This window comes from Nerophis ophidion, linkage group LG26 (genome assembly GCF_033978795.1).
Source record: "Nerophis ophidion isolate RoL-2023_Sa linkage group LG26, RoL_Noph_v1.0, whole genome shotgun sequence".
Classification (NCBI taxonomy): Eukaryota; Metazoa; Chordata; class Actinopteri; order Syngnathiformes; family Syngnathidae; genus Nerophis; species Nerophis ophidion.
The window spans coordinates 25,951,316-25,970,800 of record NC_084636.1 but is presented as its reverse complement, the minus strand read 5'-3'; the positions used below and the strand labels follow the sequence as shown (position 1 = coordinate 25,970,800).

General features: G+C 39.3%; 1 protein-coding gene across 3 annotated transcripts; it reads left to right on the top strand.

The window, feature by feature from the left end:
• The first annotated feature begins 385 nt into the window (after positions 1-385).
• On the top strand, positions 386-17,903 carry amh (anti-Mullerian hormone). 3 transcript variants are annotated; one of them, XM_061888004.1, is made up of 9 exons: positions 386-783; positions 2,870-2,948; positions 3,016-3,132; positions 5,286-5,573; positions 6,883-7,055; positions 11,080-11,185; positions 11,253-11,349; positions 11,418-11,815; positions 16,152-17,903. In XM_061888004.1, exons 3-9 carry the CDS (start codon positions 3,045-3,047, stop codon positions 16,538-16,540), a joined length of 1,539 nt encoding a protein of 512 aa, XP_061743988.1. In that variant the 5' UTR covers positions 386-783; positions 2,870-2,948; positions 3,016-3,044; the 3' UTR covers positions 16,541-17,903. The 3 variants fall into 3 exon arrangements, with proteins under 3 accessions (XP_061743988.1, XP_061743987.1, XP_061743986.1); XM_061888003.1 differs by having other exon boundaries at positions 2,870-3,132; XM_061888002.1 differs by lacking the exon at positions 386-783 and having other exon boundaries at positions 2,301-2,948.
• The last annotated feature ends 1,582 nt before the right edge of the window (positions 17,904-19,485 follow it).

Here is a 19,485-nt window from a genome sequence, read left to right as displayed (position 1 = left end):
AGGCAGTATTGGCCATGTTATGAAATTACACAAAGTTTAAGTTTTTTTATGAGTCTTATACCTAAAAGTTTGAAAATTTTATGTGAGACAAAAGTATACATAATCCTTTCAAAATAAGAATACTTGTGTCATTTATTTAAGACACAGTAAATAAACGTATTTAAGATAAAAAAGTAGACAATATACTTTAAATATTAGAATAAAATTAACTTGTATTTAAGATGAAACACCCTAAATAGAAAATTCTATTTTTCAAATAAGGAAAAAGTTCACTTTTATTTAAGACATTTTACAACATTGTACTTTTAAAAAAAGAAAAAAATAGTAAGTAAAATTTTATTTAAGTTATTGTATTGTATACATATCTGTTACAACTGAAATCCGTTACAAAAACAGTCATTATAGCACAAGACATTTAAAATAAGATTTGTGTTTGGAATGTTATAGGAATAAACTTTTAGGAAATGGGTGACACAGTGGCATAAATGCTCTATTTATCCTAACTAAAGTTAATAAAGTAAATACAAAATGATAAATCACTGTAATCAAGTCGAATAATACGTTTGAGAGGGTGGATTAAGCCTTTAAAACGGAATAACTGCTATAGTACTACAACTAAAATGTACCAACATCTGTAGGGTCATAAATCATTCTGACGTAAGAACTACAACTAAAATGGCGGCGGTCTTAAAAAACTACAAGTTTTAATAGCCATTTCTGCTTGCAGGAATCATAAATCATTCTGATGTATAGACTACAATCAAATTGGTCGCCGGATTTGAGGTATGCTTCCCGGTTCTGGTTTAAGCTGAGCCCTATGAGTGTGAGGTCATCCACCCAATAGCTAACCCCTAATAGGTGCTACGTAGAAGCTACTCCACTTCCTATGATCATAACCCCACCTCCGTAGGCATAAATCATTCTCTGGCCCCCCTTTTTTGGAGCTACAGTATAAGCCACGCCCACTTCCTGGGGTCATAACCTGACCCTACTTCTGTAGTCATAAATCATTCTCTATCCCCCGCTGGTCCCCCCTTATTTGGAGCTAGAGTATCCTCTCATGCTGTTTAATCAGCATCTTGACATTCCACACCTGTGAAGTTGAATGGATGATCTTGGCAAAGAAGATATGCTCACTAACACAGATTTGGGAACAATATTTGTTGGCCCTGCGATGAGGTGGCGACTTGTCCATGGTGTACCCCGCCTTCCGCCCGATTGTAGCTGAGATAGGCGCCAGCGACCCCAAAAAGGGAATAAGCGGTAGAAAATGGATGGATGGATGGATTTGAAAGAAATAGGTATTTTGCCTTTATAGTAAAAGTTTTAGGCCGCAAAAGTAATTTTTTTTGTTCAGTGTAGTATTTGGGTTATTTTATTCAAATGTATAAGAATGGCAAAATATTACAAACTGCTGTCACACAATAATAAACATATTCTGTATCATTATGACTTAATTAATATTAGATAGTTGACTTCATTGAATTATTTCTTTGTTGTTATGAGGCCATAAGAGTGGTCGATCACTGGCTGGCAGAAACAGTGATTTTCTTGCAATATTATTTATTTCATCAGTTGTAATAGCTTCATACAACACCACTGTTATAATTGTAAAAAAAAATAAAACAAAGGGAAGTATCGAAAGTACAACAAAACACACACACATATACACACACACACACATATACCGTATTTTTCGGACTATAAGTCGCACTCTTCTCCATAGTTAAAAAAAAATAATTAATTTTTTTTTTTTTTTATAGTTTGGCCAAGTCTCACCCCCGGCCAAACTACAAAAAAAAACGCGACTTATAGTCCGAAAAATACGGTATATATATATTTGTGTGTTTGTATATATATATATATATATATATATATAGAGCTTCGAACAACACCACTGTTGAAATTGTAAAAAAAAAAAAAAAAAATGGCAAGAATCGAAATTACAACAAAACACACACTATGTGTATATGTATGTATGTATGTATATATATATGTATATGTATATATACATGTATATATGTGTGTGTACATATATATATTTGTGTGTATTTATGTCTTCATCGGACTCGATGGACAACCATAAGCAAGCAAGCATTTATGTTTACATATATAATATTGTATGTATATATATATATATATATATATGTATGTTTGTGCATATATATGTGTACAATTTATAATATATGTGTACGTATTTATATATATATATATATATATATATATATATATATGCACACACACACAGCTTTGTTAAACATCAATAAAGACAAACTTAAGATTTATGTGAAAAAAAAAATGGTAACGGAAGAGACATTTTGCTGCATGCTTTGAATTGCCACAAAACACAAATTAATTTGTTCCAATTTCGGTGGACAAAAATAGCATTCATCCATCCATTTCCTACCGCTTGTGCCTTTTGGGATCGCGGGGGGTGCTGGAGCCTATCACAGCTTCACAGCTGCATTTTGGCGGAAGGCGGCGTACACCCTGGACAAGTCGCCACCTCATCGCAGGGCCAACACAGATAAACAGACAACATTCACACTCACATTCACACACTAGGGCCAATTTAGTGTTTCCAATCAACCTATCCCCAGGTGCATGTCTTTGGCGGTGGGAGGAAGCCGGAGTACCCGTAGGGAACCCATGCAGTCACGGGGAGAACATGCAAACTCCACAGAGAAAGATCCCGAGCCCGGGATTGAACCCAGGACTACTCAGGACCTTCGTATTGTGAGGCACATGCACTAAACCCTGTACCACCGTGCTACCACTAAAATAGCAGACTGATTGTATTTTTGTCAACTTGTAGCAATGCTTGATGTGTGTGTCTAAACTCACCTTTGTGTTTTTCTACTTTGTGCAGCACTGGAATCCACAATCCAACAGCATCAAGGACACAGGATCTTCTTATTTTGACTCTGTGCTCCATGCCAGCACTGGATGTGTGTGCGTGCGTGCGCATGCATGTGTGTGTGTGAACCTTTCCTTTATAACAGTTTTACCACGCAGGCATACATTCAGACCAAGACGGAGACAACATGGCGCTGTACATCTTCAACTGCGGGCTGCTGACACTTTGCTGGGCCGTCTTCTGTGTGGCAATGCCAGGCATCCCCAAGTTTACAGGTAACTGCACACTTAAACAGAGACACCTGCTCATTTGTGATTTTCTATATTATTTTGGTTACCTCATTCCAATACATAAGAATGGCAAAACGTTAAAAATTGATAGAATAATAAATTAATTGTGTGTTTCTCACTTAACTAAATCCATTGTGATAAGATAATGATAGTTTAGAGAAAATCATTAAAACATATTGTGTGCTCAGGGCATAGAATTAAATGCAAATGGTTTGTTGTTTAAACCAGTGAGAATATTATTTGACGTAATAATAATGGGATTATTTAAAGTGTAAGTGTTTATTGCGATCATTTATTACGATCAAATTGTTGGGAAAACATAATTTGACATAATTTTCCAGTATGCCCAAACTAATTTTTAAATATTTTTTTCTGCTATATATCTGCGTATATATATGTGTATATATTTGTATATGTGTTTATATGTATATATGTATGTTGTGTGTGTGTATATATATATATATATATATATATATATATATATATATATATATATATATATACACTGTATGTATATATGTGTATATGTATACACATGTGTGCATATGTATCTATAGTTCTATATACAGTATGTGTGTATATGTATACACGCACATATATATATATATACACACATACGTATGCTTGTTTGTGTATGTCTATGTGTATATATATATATGAATGGATATATGTGTGTGTGTGTGTATATATGTATATATATATATATATATATATATATAATGTCATGGCTGTTAAAAATGTGTGAATTTAAGAAATTTTGAGTTTTTAAAGAAAACCTAAACTATATGTATACAGTAAAATATGTGTATACGTGTGTGTGTGTATATATATATATATATATATATATATATATATATATATATATACATATATATATATATACACACACACATTTTCTTCCACTTGTCCCTTTTGGGGTTGCGGGGGTCGCTGGAGCCTATCTCAGCTGCATTCGGGTGGGAGGCGGGGTACACCCTGGACAAGTTGCCACCTCATCACAGAGATATATATATATATATATATATATATATTTATATATATATATACGTATACATGTATATATATGCACACTGTACACTTTTAACGTTTGGAAAAAAAAAATATTTTTCTAAATTGAAAGATTATTTTTACTTTTTTTCTTTACGGTTTTTACTTTTAATTTTTTGACTATTTAACATTGACAGATCTTTCATTTGTCCTACATATGTACCATAAGAGAAATTATTTCTCTTAAATTTTACCATTGATAGATTAGTTTTGAGACTTATTTTGTACTTTATATATACATGAGTGTGTTTGTGTGTGTGTGTGTGTGTGCATATATATATATATATATATATATATATATATATGTATATATATATATATATATGTGTGTGTGTGTGTGTGTGTATGTATGTATGTATATATGTATGTATATATATGTGTATGTATGTATATATATATGTATATATATATGTATGTATATATATATATGTATATATAAATGTATGTATGTATATGTATATATATATATGTATATATTTATATATATGTGTGTGTGTATATATGTATATATATACACATATATACCAATTTTTTGCTGGGGGCAGGGGTTTGAGTATGTGCCTCGCAATACGAAGGGCCTGAGTAGTCTTGGTTCGATCCTGCGCTCGGGATCTTTCTGTGTGTAGTTTGCATGTTCTCACCGCGATTGTGTGGGTTCCCTCCGGGTACTCCAAGTTCCTCCCACCTCCAAAGACATGCACCTGTGGATAGGTTGATTTGCAACACTAAAATTGGCCCGAGTGTGTGAATGTGAGTGTGAATGTTGTCCGTCTATCTGTGTTGGCCCTGTGATGAAGTGGCGACTTGTCCAGGGTGTACCCCGCCTACCGCCCGAATGCAGCTGAGATAGGTTCCAACCTCCTCCCGCCATCCCAAAACAGGGACAAGCGGTAGAAAATAGATAGATACCAATTTTTATATTGACAAGCATTTTTTATAGACTTTCTACATAGTGCACATATCTTTATGACAAACTGCACGACTTTGATATCAACATGAAATATCATTAGAATATGCAAATGTCTGTATATGTTACGGTTCTATGTGTGGCTTCTAAGGCACTAACAGCAGGTGTGGTCTCACTTTTTCAGAGGACAAAACACCGAGGCCCACAGAGAAGACAGGAGATGCTTCAAAGATGACCCCACCTCACTCCACAGTTTCCCACCTGGTTCCTCAGACCGCAGAGTGTTTTCTGGAAGATACATTGGCTGCCTTGGGAGAGGCTTCGGAGAACGACAGCAAACTGACACAGGAAGGTTCGACTCTGTTCGGAATCTGTGCGGAATCTCACGGAAATGTCTCAGTGCTGGTGGATCTGGTGATGAAAGCCAAGAGGAAGCACAGAGACGGACTGGAGGTGATGCATCCTACGGAAGGTAATGAAGCGTGTGAATACACCAAAGCATGCATGGTCTATACCAGTGGTTCTCAACCTTTTTTCAGTGATGTACCCCCTGTGAACATTTTTTTAATTCAAGTACCCCCTAATTGGAGCAAAGCATTTTTGGTTGAAAAAAAGAGAAGAAGTAAAATACAGCACTATGTCATCAGTTTCTGATTTATCAAATTGTATAATTGTGCAAAATATTGCAAATTTTTTGTGGTCTTTTTTGAACTATTTGGAAACAAATATATAAAAATAACTAAAAACTTGGTGAAGAATAAACAAGTGATTCAATTATAAATAAAGATTTCTACACACAGAAGTAATCATCAACTTAAAGTGCCCTCTTTGGGGATTGGAATAGCGATCCATTTGGATTCATGAACTTAATTCTAAACATTTCTTCACAAAAAAAGAAATCTTTAACATCAATATTTATGGAACATGTCCAAAAAAGGCAAGAAAGTCGCAGCTGCCTCTTTGACAGCTGCAGGAGGAACGACACAAGCTCCGCTCATGTCTACAGTAAGAGCCGACTTATTACTACAATTTTCTCACCGAAACCTGCCGGTTGACATGTGGTCGGGAACCATGTTCGCTTGACCGCTCTGTTCTATAGTAAAGCTTAACCTTCGGGAATGTAAACAAGGAAACACCGGCTGTGTTTGTGTTGCTAAAGGCAGCTGCAATACACCGCTTCCCACCTACATCTTTCTTCTTTGACGTCTCCATTATTAATTGAACAAATTGCAAAAGATTCAGCAACACAGATGTCCAGAATACTGTGGAATTATGCGATCAAAGCAGGCGATTTATAGCCGTGATCTGTACTGGAAGAAAATGTCCGCTACAACCCGTGACGTCACGCGCACGCGTCATCATTCCGCAACGTTTTCAACAAGAAACTCTGCGGGAAATTTAAAATTGTAATTTAGTAAACTAAAAAGGCCGTATTGGCATGTGTTGCAATGTTAATATTTCATCATTGATGTATAAACTATCAGACTGCGTGGTCGGTAGTAGTGGGTTTCAGTAGGCCTTTAAGTCAAAAGTTTACAGACAATTTCTCATGCTGTTGAATGAGAAGGTGTATCCAAACATTTGACCGCTGCTTTCTAATATAACTGTTTTTCTAGATGAAGTCCATCCAATTTATATACTACTTGTCCTCGTTGGGGTCCCAGCTGACTTCGGGGCACACCCTGGATCGGTCTCCTGCCAATCACAGAATATACAATGAATACTGTTTCCATCCCTAAAATGACAGCGGTTATTTTTGTGTGTCTTGTTTTGTTCATCAGTGTTTTTGATCGAGGAGGAGAATAAGGAAGCCCTCACCCTCATTTTTGGCCTCCCTCAGTCCCCTTTGCTCCAACGTACTCCAGTGCTCCTCTTGGCCTTTGAGAGTCCCTTCAGTGGAGGCGCCCTGGACCAGATCACCTTCAGCGGTCAGTCCTTGCAGCCCAACACACAGGTGCTTCTTTAAAAAAAAAATCTATTTATGTTTGTCTTTGTCAATTTTTATTGTTAGTAATGTTTATTTACTTTTCTGATACTACTCTCAAATGGACATACTACTTTTATTTATTTTTGTTTATTTGTTGGGGCGGTATAGCTTGGTTGGTAGAGTGGCCATGCCAGCAACTTGAGGGTTGCAGGTTCGATTCCCGCTTCTGCCATCCTAGTCACTGCCGTTGTGTCCTTGGGCAAGACACTTTACCCACGTGCTCCCAGTGCCACCCACACTGATTTAAAATGTAATTTAGATATTGGGTTTCACTATGTAAAGCGCTTTGAGTCACTAGAGAAAAGCGCTATATAAATATAATTCACTTCACTTCACACTTATCCATTAAAACAACAAAAACTACATTTTCATTATCCAGTTATGTGTATTAATTTTTTTTTTTGTGGGTTATTCAATCTTGCACTCTCATTCATGTTTTTGAACTAAGAGGTCTGTTTGTTGTTCGGGCAGGGACCAAAAAAAAAGAAAAGTATTGACTGCATTCCAACTTGCACTATTAAAAATATGTTGATAAAAAAAAAAAAAGAAAAATAGAAGTGAAATATGGCGACCAAAATTTTCCCATTTTGTGTGTGTGTGTGTGTGTGTGTGTGTGTGTGTGTGTGCGTGTGTGCGTGTGTGTGTGCGTGTGTGTGTGTGTGTGTGTGTGTTTGTGTGTGTTCTGCCAATGCTGACTTAATGGGGACATCGCTCTGTTTACACAGTCACCTTTAGAGGACCTCTGACTGTATGGGGACAAAAAAACAAGTCCCCTAAAAAAAAGCTGTAGTGCTAGGGACGGCGTGGCGCAGTGGAAGAGTGGCCGTGCGCAACCCGAGGGTCCCTGGTTCAAATCCCACCTAGTACCATCCTCGTCACGTCCGTTGTGTCCTGAGCAAGACACTTCACCCTTGCTCCTGATGGGTGCTGGTTGGCGCCTTGCATGGCAGCTCCCTCCATCAGTGTGTGAATGGGTAAATGTGGAAGTAGTGTCAAAGCGCTTTGAGTACCTTGAAGGTAGAAAAGCGCTATACAAGTACAACCCATTTATCATTTATTCTGAGGATCATGTCATATTTAATTTGAACTTTTTTCTTTTTTGAATGGTCCTCAGCAGTCACGTACAAATGTGTGTGAATTATGCAAAATTATTTAAATTTGGTCCCAATGAACCATATTAACTCCTTTTCCCCAGGGTCCCCAGTAAGAATGATCAGCACAATACTTCATCAATCCAGAGATTTAAAGACGTTTTTGAGCTAACTGGGCAGTGGCCATTTCACTTAATTTTCTTTTATGCCTCCACAACCTGTAGAAAAGGTGGTCCCCACAAGTGGTGATCAAATACTTGGTCTCCATTCCAAATGATAACCAGTATGGGTGTGTGTTCTTGTTTTCTACCCTTCTTAAGACATCAACAGGCAAATGTACCACATTGTTCGGAGTATAAGTCGCTCTGGAGTATAAGTCGCACCTGCCGAAAATGCATGATAAAGAAGGAAAAAAACATATAAGTCGCACTTGGGTATAAGTTGCATTTTTTGGGGGAAATGTATCTAATAGAACCTAACACCAAGAATAGACATTTGAAAGGCAATTGAAATTAATAAAGAATAGTGAACAACAGGCTGAGTAAGTGTACGTTATATGATGCATAAATAACCAACTGAGAAGGTGCCTGATATGTTAACATAACTTAATATGGTAAGAGTCATTCAAATAACTATAACATATAAAATATGCTATACGTTTACCAAACAATCTGTCACTCCTAATTGCTAAATCCGAGGAAATCTTATACGTCTAGTCTCTTCCCTGAATGTGCTAAATAATATTTTTTTTATATTTTACGGTAATCTGTTAATAATTTCACACATAAGTTGCTCCTGAGTATAAGTCGCACCCCCGGCCAAACTATGGGGAAAAAAACTGCGACTTATAGTCCAAAAAATACGGCACCTTCCATATGGGGACTGAAATCATGATCCCAATGCGGAAAACCACTGGATCTAATAGAGAAGGTCTCATTTGAAACCTCTGGTGGTGGAAATCCATCAAAACCAACTGTGTCGGTTTCAAAAGTGCTCACCCTCTGGTCAACATATGAAACAACAAGTGTGTAAAAAAAAAAAATTTAAGTGCTCCTACTCTGGCCAACATATGTAATAACAAGTGTGTGTAAGAAATTGAAATGTGCCCCCTTTGGCCAAAATGAATTAAAGAAAAACAAAATCAATTAAAAACATTAAAATAAATATGTATATAGAGCCATAAAGTAATAACTTGAAGTAAATAATGATGATTAAAAACCAAATATTTTTTATATTTGCATAGTATGTATATATTATTAAAGGCCTACTGAAATGAGATTACCTTATTTAAACGGGGATAGCAGGTCCATTCTATGTGTCATACTTGATCATTTCGTGATATTGCCATATTTTTGCTGAAAGGATTTATTAGAGAACATCGATGATAAAGTTTGCAACTTTTGGCCGCTAATAAAAAAGCCTTGCTTCTACCGGAAGTAGCAGATGATGTGCGCGTGACGTCACTGGTTGTAGGTCTCTTCACATCCTCACATCGTTTACAGTCATGGCCACCAGCAGCTAGAGCGATTCAGACCGAGAAAGCGACAATTTCCCCATTAAATTGAGCGAGGAGGAAAGATTCGTGGATGAGGATAGTGAGAGTGAAGGACTAGAAGGAAAAAAAAGACGAGGGCAGTGAGAGCGATTCAGATGATATTAGACACATTTACTAGGATAATTCTGGAAAATCCCTTATCTGCTTATTGTGTTACTAGTGTTTTGGTGAGATTATATAGTCATACCTGAAAGTCGGAGGGGTGTGGTGACCGCCAGTGTCTCTGAGGGAAGCCACGGGGGAGCCAAGAAAGTCCCAGCTGCCTCTTTGACAGCTGCAGGAGGAACGACACAAGCTCCTCTCATGTTTACAGTAAGAGCCGACTTTATTACCACAATTTTCTCACCGAAACCTGCCGGTTGACATGTGGTAGAGAAACATGTTTGCTCGACCGCTCTGGTCCATATTAAAGCTTCACAACAAACAAAGAAACACCGGCTGTGTTTGTGTTGCTAAAGGCAGCTGCAATCCACCGCTTTCCACCAACATCTTTCTTCTTTGTAGTCTCCATTATTAATTGAAGAAATTGCAAAAGATTCAGCAACACATATGTCAAGAATACTGAGTAATTATGCGATAAAAACAGACTACTTTTAGCCGTGATTGGTGCTGGAAGAACATGTCCGCTACCACCGGTGACGTCACGCAGACGCGTCATCATTTCGAATCATCATTTTGCGACGTTTTCAACAGGATACTTCGTGGGAAATTTAAAATTGCAATTAAGTAAACTTAATCGGCCCTAGGGCTTCACGGTGGCAGAGGGGTTAGTGCGTCTGCCTCACAATACGAAGTTCCTGCAGTCCTGGGTTCAAATCCAGGCTCGGGATCTTTCTGTGTGGAGTTTGCATGTTCTCCCCGTGAATGCGTGGGTTCCCTCCGGGTACTCCGGCTTCCTCCCACTTCCAAAGACATGCACCTGGGGATAGGTTGATTGGCAACACTAAATTGGCCCTAGTGTGTGAATGTGAGTGTGAATGTTGTCTGTCTATCTGTGTTGGCCCTGCGATGAGGTGGCGACTTGTCCAGGGCGTACCCCGCCTTCCGCCCGATTGTAGCTGAGATAGGCGCCAGCACCCCCCCGCGACCCCAAAAAAAGGGAATAAGCGGTAGAAAATGGATGGATGGATGGATGGATAATTGGCCCTATTGGCACGTGTTGCAACGTTAATATTTCATCATTGATATATAAACTATCAGACTGCGTGGTCGGTAGTAGTGGGTTTCAGTAGGCCTTTAATGTTGTAAATACACATCTTTAGAGATCTAGAAAAGAACTAGGCATTTTTCGGCGGTCTCAAGAAGGTAACAAATACATTAATATTTTGTGTGTGTTCCAATCCAGGCAATCTGCGTCTCAGAAGGAACACATTACATTCTGCTGACAGGACAAGCCTCGGTGGAACACCAAAGATGGATTCTCTCTGTCGGCACTAAATCACTTGACATGAGTATGTGTGCTTTTTATGGTCATTGTCTGGTTTCGTGCACATTCTGACCCACTTCTGCCCATCCCAGAGGAAAGAATAAAAGCACTTCTAAGTGGTGGATCCACAGGAAGAAGTGGCGTGACTCCAGTTCTTCTATTCCTTAGTGAAGAAAAAAGTGACAGCAGGTTTTGTTATTTTTTTCCTTTATTGTAAATCGCCTTTTCCACAAAGATCTAACTCCGATTTCCCACAGCTCATCCCAACCCCTCCACTTTCTGTGCGAGCTGAGGAGGTTCCTGAGTGACGTCTTTCCCCGGCAGAACCGTATGCTCTCGTCCCCGCTAAAGCTGGACTCCTTGCAGGCTCTGCCCTCTGTGGCTCTGGGCTTGTCCTCCAGCGAGTCCCTGCTGGCGGAGCTGATGAACTCCTCTGCTCCCACCATATTCTCCTTTACTGGCTCCATGTTCAAGGTCCGCCGAGGAGAGCTGGCCATGTCCCCTGGGCTGCTGGAGGAGCTCAAGAAGGGTTTGGAGCACAACGTGATGCAAGTCATGCAGGTTCTAAGAGATAAGGAAGGAGGTCAGAAGAGTATCAAGAGGTTGGAAAGACTCGTGGAACTCTGTGCTTTCCCCAATGCGGACCTGCCGTCAGGTATAGAAAATACACCTTTTCAGATTTAAATGGGTTTTCACTTGAGCATGACATTTTGGGAAAGTACTATACACCACACAGAGTAGACTCTGAACAAACAACATTTTATAAACAAGGTGACTTTCGCAGAAATGATTAGGTTCTAAAAAAATAAATTAAAAAAAGGTCCCCAAACTACTACCTGAGTACGGCCCGCAAGCGTCCAAAATCTCAAGTTTTTTATTTTTATTTTTCCTTTCTAATCTATTTTCTACCGCTTGTTATCTTTTAAACAAGACAAGAAACAAGGAATTAAACAGAGACAAAAGATTGTACGCCCCTCTCTTATTTGGGCTTTCCCTGATAACATGGCAACAGCTGTTTTTAGGGGACGAGGGGTCGTAAACAGCCATCGCATTTGGTTACAGAACATTTCAAAGAAAAGGTCGTAAGAAAGTTCACATAAAAGGTCGTAAAACAGTTCAAAGAAATAAATAAATGATAAATGGGTTGTACTTGTATAGCGCTTTTCTACCTTCAAGGTACTCAAAGCGCTTTGACACTACTTCCACATTTACCCATTCACACACTGATGGGGGGAGCTGCCATGCAAGGCGCTAACCAGCACCCATCAGGAGCAAGGGTGAAGTGTCTTGCTCAGGACACAACGGACGTGACGAAGTTGGTACTAGGTGGGGATTGAACCAGGGACCCTCGGGTAGCGCACGGCCACTCTTCCACTACGCCACTCCGTCCCTAACTATAAAGCGAAGAGGAAGCAGGACCTGACTCCCCTACATGGACCTCTTCCCACGGCGTGGCGCAGTGGGGAGAGTGGCCGTGCGCAACCCGAAGGTCCCTGGTTCAAGCCCCACCTAGTACCAACCTCGTCATGTCCGTTGTGTCCTGAGCAAGACACTTCATCCTTGCTCCTGATGGGTGCTGGTTAGCGCCTTGCATGGCAGCTCCCGCCATCAGTGTGTGAATGTGTGTGTGAATGGGTAAATGTGGAAGTAGTGTCAAAGCGCTTTGAGTACCTTGAAGGTAGAAAAGCGCAATACAAGTACAGCCCATTTATTTCTTGGGTCTAGACAATATGTTTCTGTTGATTACAGTACATGAAAGAAACAGAACACCTTGTTGCTTCCCATCCTACACAGTGGAGTTTTATAAGCCTTCTGCTTGGTATGATTAAAAACAGCTTTTCTCCGCTCGCCAGGAACTCATTGAAATGTTGGAAATAAACTTTAACATATGGGATGTGAGGTCACATGGTTGTCTTACGTCAGCACTGGAAGTATATGCACCTTAGGAGGAGCTGCTCCAATTTCGTTGTTCTTTGAACCTGTTCATTGCAATAATGACAATAAAACTCTATTCTATTCTAAGTAGTCAAATCAGTTGGTGTGTTCAGGGGTTAAAATACTTGCCTGATTGTGGGTCTGTCGGTCCCTACTCGGGTGTTGTTGACACCTACTGATGTCATATTAATACGTTTTGTTTTGTAATATTTTTGCGATCCCAAAGTTTGACTGGTAGATTGGGGATCGATGGGTTGGCGACCCCTTGTTTATTGCCTAAATCCGGAGAAAATGCAGGACGTTTGGGTGGCTTAAAACCAGAAAAAACAACCTGAAAAATGGCAAAACTCACACCAATTCCAGGAAAAATGTTGATGGGTGACATAGAGTAGGATACAGTATGAGTTACCGTATTTCCCGGACTATAGGGCGCACTGGATAATAAAGTGCACTGCCGATGAATGGTCTATTTTCGATATTTTTTCATACAAAAGGCACACCGGATTATAGGGAGCATTGAAGTCATATTTTTATTTTTTCTAAATGGAAAACACTTTATCCATCCATTTTCTACTGCTTATTCCCTTTTGGGGTTGCGAGGGGCGCTGGCGCCTAGCTCAGCTACAATTGGGCGGAAGGTGGGGTACACCCTGGACAAGTCGCCACGTCATCGCAGGGCCAACATTTGCCCTAGTGTGTCAATGTGAGTGTGAATGTTCTCTGTCTGTCGGTGTTGGCCCTGTAATGAGGTGGGGACTTGTCCAGGGTGTACCCCGTCTTCTGCCCAAATGCAGCTGAAATATGCTTCAGCGACCCCCTGCAACCCTGAACAGGACAAGTGGTAGAAAATGGATGGATGGATGGAAAACACTTCCTGGTGGTCTGCATAACATGTAATGGTGGTTCTTTGGTCAAAATATTGCGTCAATGATGTTTTACAGATCATCTTCTAGCCGCTTTCTAACAATCGCTTCCGGATGCGCTGTTTTGTGGGCGGTCTTATTTACTTGGCTCACCTTCGACAGCGTTTTCTCCCCGTCATCTTTGTTGTAGCGGTGTAGCGTGCAAGGACGGGAGTGGAAGAAGTGTCAAAAGATGAAGCTAACTGTTTTAATGACATCCAGACTTTACTTAAATCAATAACGACTACGTCGTCTGTACACACAGGGTAGACTCGTGCAATTTTTCAGGATATATGCAGATCCCAAATACAGATCAGCAGGTACCAGAAGGTAAGAAAAGTTGCTTTTGCATAGTATTGCGAAACATAAAATGCCAGATACTATGTCTTACCTTACACTTCATAATAATACTCGTATGTTAAATGCGCCGACAATCCATCAAGCGGTGCAACTTCATAGCTTACCAAAGTCGTACTAAAACATTGTGATAGGTTTTTGAGCAACGTGTGTAATGTTCTATATTTTCAATGGAACATATCAAATGTTGATGTTGTTTACTTGAGTCATATTGCCATCATAGTTCAGTCTACACATATTTCTTATGTTTGACTGCTATCTACTGGTCATACTTATCATTACACCGTGTACCAAATAAATTTGCTTCGAGCTCGGTGGGCAAAACAAGAATTATTCCCTACATGAGGTGCACTGTCGAGTTTTGAGAAGGAACAAAAGAATTTTCAGTGCCCTTTATAGTCCGGAAAATGCGGTAGTTAAAATGTGACCTTCGACAGCGTTTTCTCCCCGTCATCTTTATTGTAGCGGTGTAGCGTGCAAGGACGGGAGTGGAAGAAGTGTGAAAAGATGAAGCTAACTGTTTTAATGACATCCAGACTTTACTTAAATCGATAACAACTACGTCGTCTGTACACACAGGGTAAACTCGTGCAATTTTTCAGGATATATGCAGATCCCAAATACAGATCAGCAGGTACCAGAAGGTAAGAAAAGTTGCTTTTGCATAGTATTGCGAAACAAAAAATGCCAGATACTATGTCTTACCTTACACTTCATAATAATACTCGTATGTTGAATGCGCCGACAATCCATCAAGCGGTGCAACTTCATAGCTTACCAAAGTCGTACTAAAACATTGTGATAGATTTTTGAGCAACGTGTGTAATGTTCTATATTTTCAATGGAACATATCAAATGTTGGTGTTGTTTACTTGAGTCATATTGCCATCATAGTGCAGTCTACACATATTTCTTATGTTTGACTGCTATCTACTGGTCATACTTATCATTACACCGTGTACCAAATAAATTTGCTTCGAGCTCGGTGGGCAAAACAAGAATTATTCCGTACATGAGGTGCACTGTCGAGTTTTGAGAAGGAACAAAAGGATTTTCAGTGCCCTTTATAGTCCAGAAAATGCGGTAGTTAAAATGTGACCTTCGACAGCGTTTTCTCCCCGTCATCTTTGTTGTAGCGGTGTAGCGTGCAAGGACGGGAGTGGAAGAAGTGTCAAAAGATGAAGCTAACTGTTTTAATGACATCCAGACTTTACTTAAATCAATAACGACTACGTCGTCTGTACACACAGGGTAGACTCGTGCAATTTTTCAGGATATATGCAGATCCCAAATACAGATCAGCAGGTACCAGAAGGTAAGAAAAGTTGCTTTTGCATAGTATTGCGAAACAAAAAATGCCAGGTACTATGCCTTGCCTTACACTTCATAATAATACTCGTATGTTAAATGCGCCAACAATCCATCAAGCGGTGCAACTTCATAGCTTACCAAAGTCGTACTAAAACATTGTGATAGATTTTTGAGCAAAGTGTGTAATGTTCTATATTTTCAATGGAACATATCAAATGTTGGTGTTGTTTACTTGAGTCATATTGCCATCATAGTGCAGTCTACACGTATTTCTTATGTTTGACTGCTATCTACTGGTCATACTTATCATTACACCGTGTACCAAATAAATTTGCTTCGAGGTCGGTGGGCAAAACAAGAATTATTCCGTACATGAGATGCACTGTCGAGTTTTGAGAAGGAACAAAAGGATTTTCAGTGCCCTTTATAGTCCAGAAAATGCGGTAGTTAAAATGTGACTCTTGCTATCTGTTTCAATTTCTTCAGGAGAAAGCCAGTACTGCGCCTTCCTCTTGCTGAAGGCCCTGAAGACAGTGGGCCGGGAGATTTTGCCACAACCGAGGGCCACCAGATCCAGTGGCCTCGGGACCCTGTGCGGCCTGAGGAGCCTCACCGTGTCCCTGGAGAGGTACGTGGTCTCGCCAGACACCGCCACCATCAACAACTGTCACGGCTTGTGCAAGGTGCCTATGGTCAAAACCACAAACCACGCCGTGCTGGTCATCAAGCACATCGAGAGCGGGAACGTGCACGAGCGGGCGCCGTGCTGTGTGCCCGTGGCCTACGAGCCCCTGGAGATGGTGGACCACAACGAGGACGGGACGTTTCTTGTCGTCCGCCCCGACGTGGTGGCGAAGGAGTGTGGATGTCACTAAGAGCTGAGGTTTCCAATTGTACGCTCATCGGTCTCGGTACACTATATCTACTTAGAGCCAGTGTGCGAGTGGGCAGGTGTTTGGCTGAGAATGGTTTCTTTTATTTACATGTATTTATTCACAAAGTATTAATTATGTGGTGCAGATAGGAATATTTAAACATTTCCTTCATATATTTTTCACTAATCATAATTCCCACTATTTACATAATAACATAGGATCTGTGTTTCACATACATTCAGTTCAGGGTGGGCGATATGGCCGTTTATTAATATCTCGATATTTTTAGGCCGTGCCACGATACATGATGTATATCTCCATATTTTGCCTTAGCCTTGAATGAACACTTGATGCATATAATCACTGCAATATGATGATTCTATGTGTCTACATTAAAATAATCTTCTTCATACTGCATTAATATATGCTCATTTTAAACTTTCATGCAGAGAGGGAAATCGCAACTAAGTCAATTGACCAAAACTGTATTTATTAAAGAGTTATTAAGCAGTGGCACAAACATGTCATTTCAAAACAGAAAGTGCAAGATTGTCAGAGATATTATTAAACAAGCTAATAGTGCACTTTTGTGCATGATGTCACTAAGATGACATATCAAAACAACACTAAATTAAAGTGCACTTTGTGTACAGAACGCCACTTCAATAGTTTAAAACAAAGTGCACTTTTGTGCATGATGTCACGCAAAATATTTTGATAAGTGTCAAATAAAAATGAGCTGCATAATAGGAAATAAAATAGTGTATGTCCTTTGCTATGTGGTAGGTTCCTGCGGACGTTATCTCCTTCTTTTGTTGACTATTTTTTTCATACGGTGTTGATCTGGAAATAGTTGCTTTGGCATTTTGTGGGTGTGGCACCGAACTGAGATTTTGACATGCGGAGTTTCAAGCAGTTTTCATTCTCTAGCGGATGACTTTTCAAATGATGCTACATATTAGCAGCCGTGGTACTTTTTGTAGCGATGCTTTTGCCGCATAATTGTTCAACATCTTCCCGCTTGAAGCCAAACCACTGCCAGACGATGGACCCTCTGCTGTTTTTCTTGGGAATTAATTTTTCCTTTATTTGTTACCAGATTCGCACCTTCTCTCACTCGTATTACCACCCGCACCGCACCTTTAGCATCACGGCTAACGTTACCAAGTCGCTGCCTGTCTGCTCTGCCAGGGCGTATGACGTTGCACACGTGACGTGTGTAAGAAGGTGCGCTTGTTTTAAGTCTCTATGAGAAGGAGAGACAATAAAGAGTGGGAAATGCATGCAGTGTAATGGTCTCAGCTAAAAGCAACTGCATGAGAACATATACTCGAATATCACGATTTAGTCATTTTTCTATATCGCCCAGCCCTACATTCAGCTATAACATTTATATGGACGCTACAAATGTATTTAGTGCCATCTGTATAGCAGGAATATTCAACTACATAATGAAGAGGGCTGCAGTTTCAAAAACCCAAGGGCTTAGGGGCCAGACATCGAAATTTCTTCAGAAAGTTCCTCCACAGGTTATGTTTCCTTGAGACTGCAATTTAATAGCAAAGTACACCCATTGGCTGCACTGTCAATATATTTGTTAATCCGCCCTCTCTATTCGTTTTCAGCGTGTGCAGCTAGACAGATAGTTAAAAGCATGAAGAAACAGAATCCCCAGAAGTTTTGTTGAGGATTGATATTCCTTCCTTTCAATTTGTGCGATTTATTTTTTATTTTTCAGGTTCAATTGTACCATGTTTGGTTTGAAAGAGTAGCCATCTTCTCGCCCCACTAATGCTTCATTGTTACATGTATGCTTCGCTGTTGCCCCCTGCAGGGTGGCGTGATTGCTGCATACATGAGCAACCCTAGTTTGAGTGGTTTCATCAAGCCTTTTTGGGTGATGTTTGGCCAAATGAAAAGCTTCAGAGCAGAGGTGTCTAAGTGTTTTTTACTGGGGGCCACATCGCGGTTATGTTTGGCCCCAGAGGGTTGATTGATTGATACTTTTTTTTTATTAGTAGATTGCACAGTACAGTACATATTCCGTACAATTGACCACTAAATGGTAACACCCGAATAAGTTTTTCAACTTGTTTAAGTCGGGGTCCACGTTAATCAATTCATGGTTGCTTCTAACAGTGAATACTATTATTACACAATTGTTTTAGTCTTTTTTGTTACTACATTTTTTACAAACTAAAATGTAAGTTGCAACAATTTCACTTCAAAATGTAGTGTTTATAACTTTAAATGGGAAAACAGTAATGCTGTTTTTATGGTAAAAAAAAAAAAAGGCAGCTAAGTTGCCAGAATTTTACTGTAAAATTTACATTTTTTTGTCATTTAAATAAAAGAAAAATGCTATTTCACAGTAAAATTTGTTGTCACAAATCAACAACTGTAGATTTGTCGGTGTATTACTGTAAATGCCATAACGACACCACAGTTTATTACAGTTAAAAGAAAAATGCTGTAAAAACCACAGTCAATTTCACCATGAAATCTATTGATACTTTTACATTGCATTATTTGATGGATAACTTACTTTGAAATCACTATTATTAGTATGTATTTCTATTTAAAAAAAGGTTTGGAATGTTTTATAATATATTTTGGCATAATTAGACAATATTTAAGTTCACATAACGTGCGATTACATGGAGTACATTTTTTTTTTCCCCTCCCAAAATAGAAAGAAAGAATACATTTAGTAGGAAAAGTGACAGTAGTTTACTTATACATATTATTTCCAAGCTTTCGAGGGGCCAAATAAAATTAAGTGGCAGGCCACATCTGACCCCCGGACTTGAGTTTGACACATGTGCTTTAGAGCAGTGTTTTTCAACCTTTTTAGCGTTGAAAAAAATCCGGAGGCACACAACTAGCAGAAGTCATTAAAAAACGGTCGACAGTAAACAGTTGCAATCGTCGGATATGACTTTAAA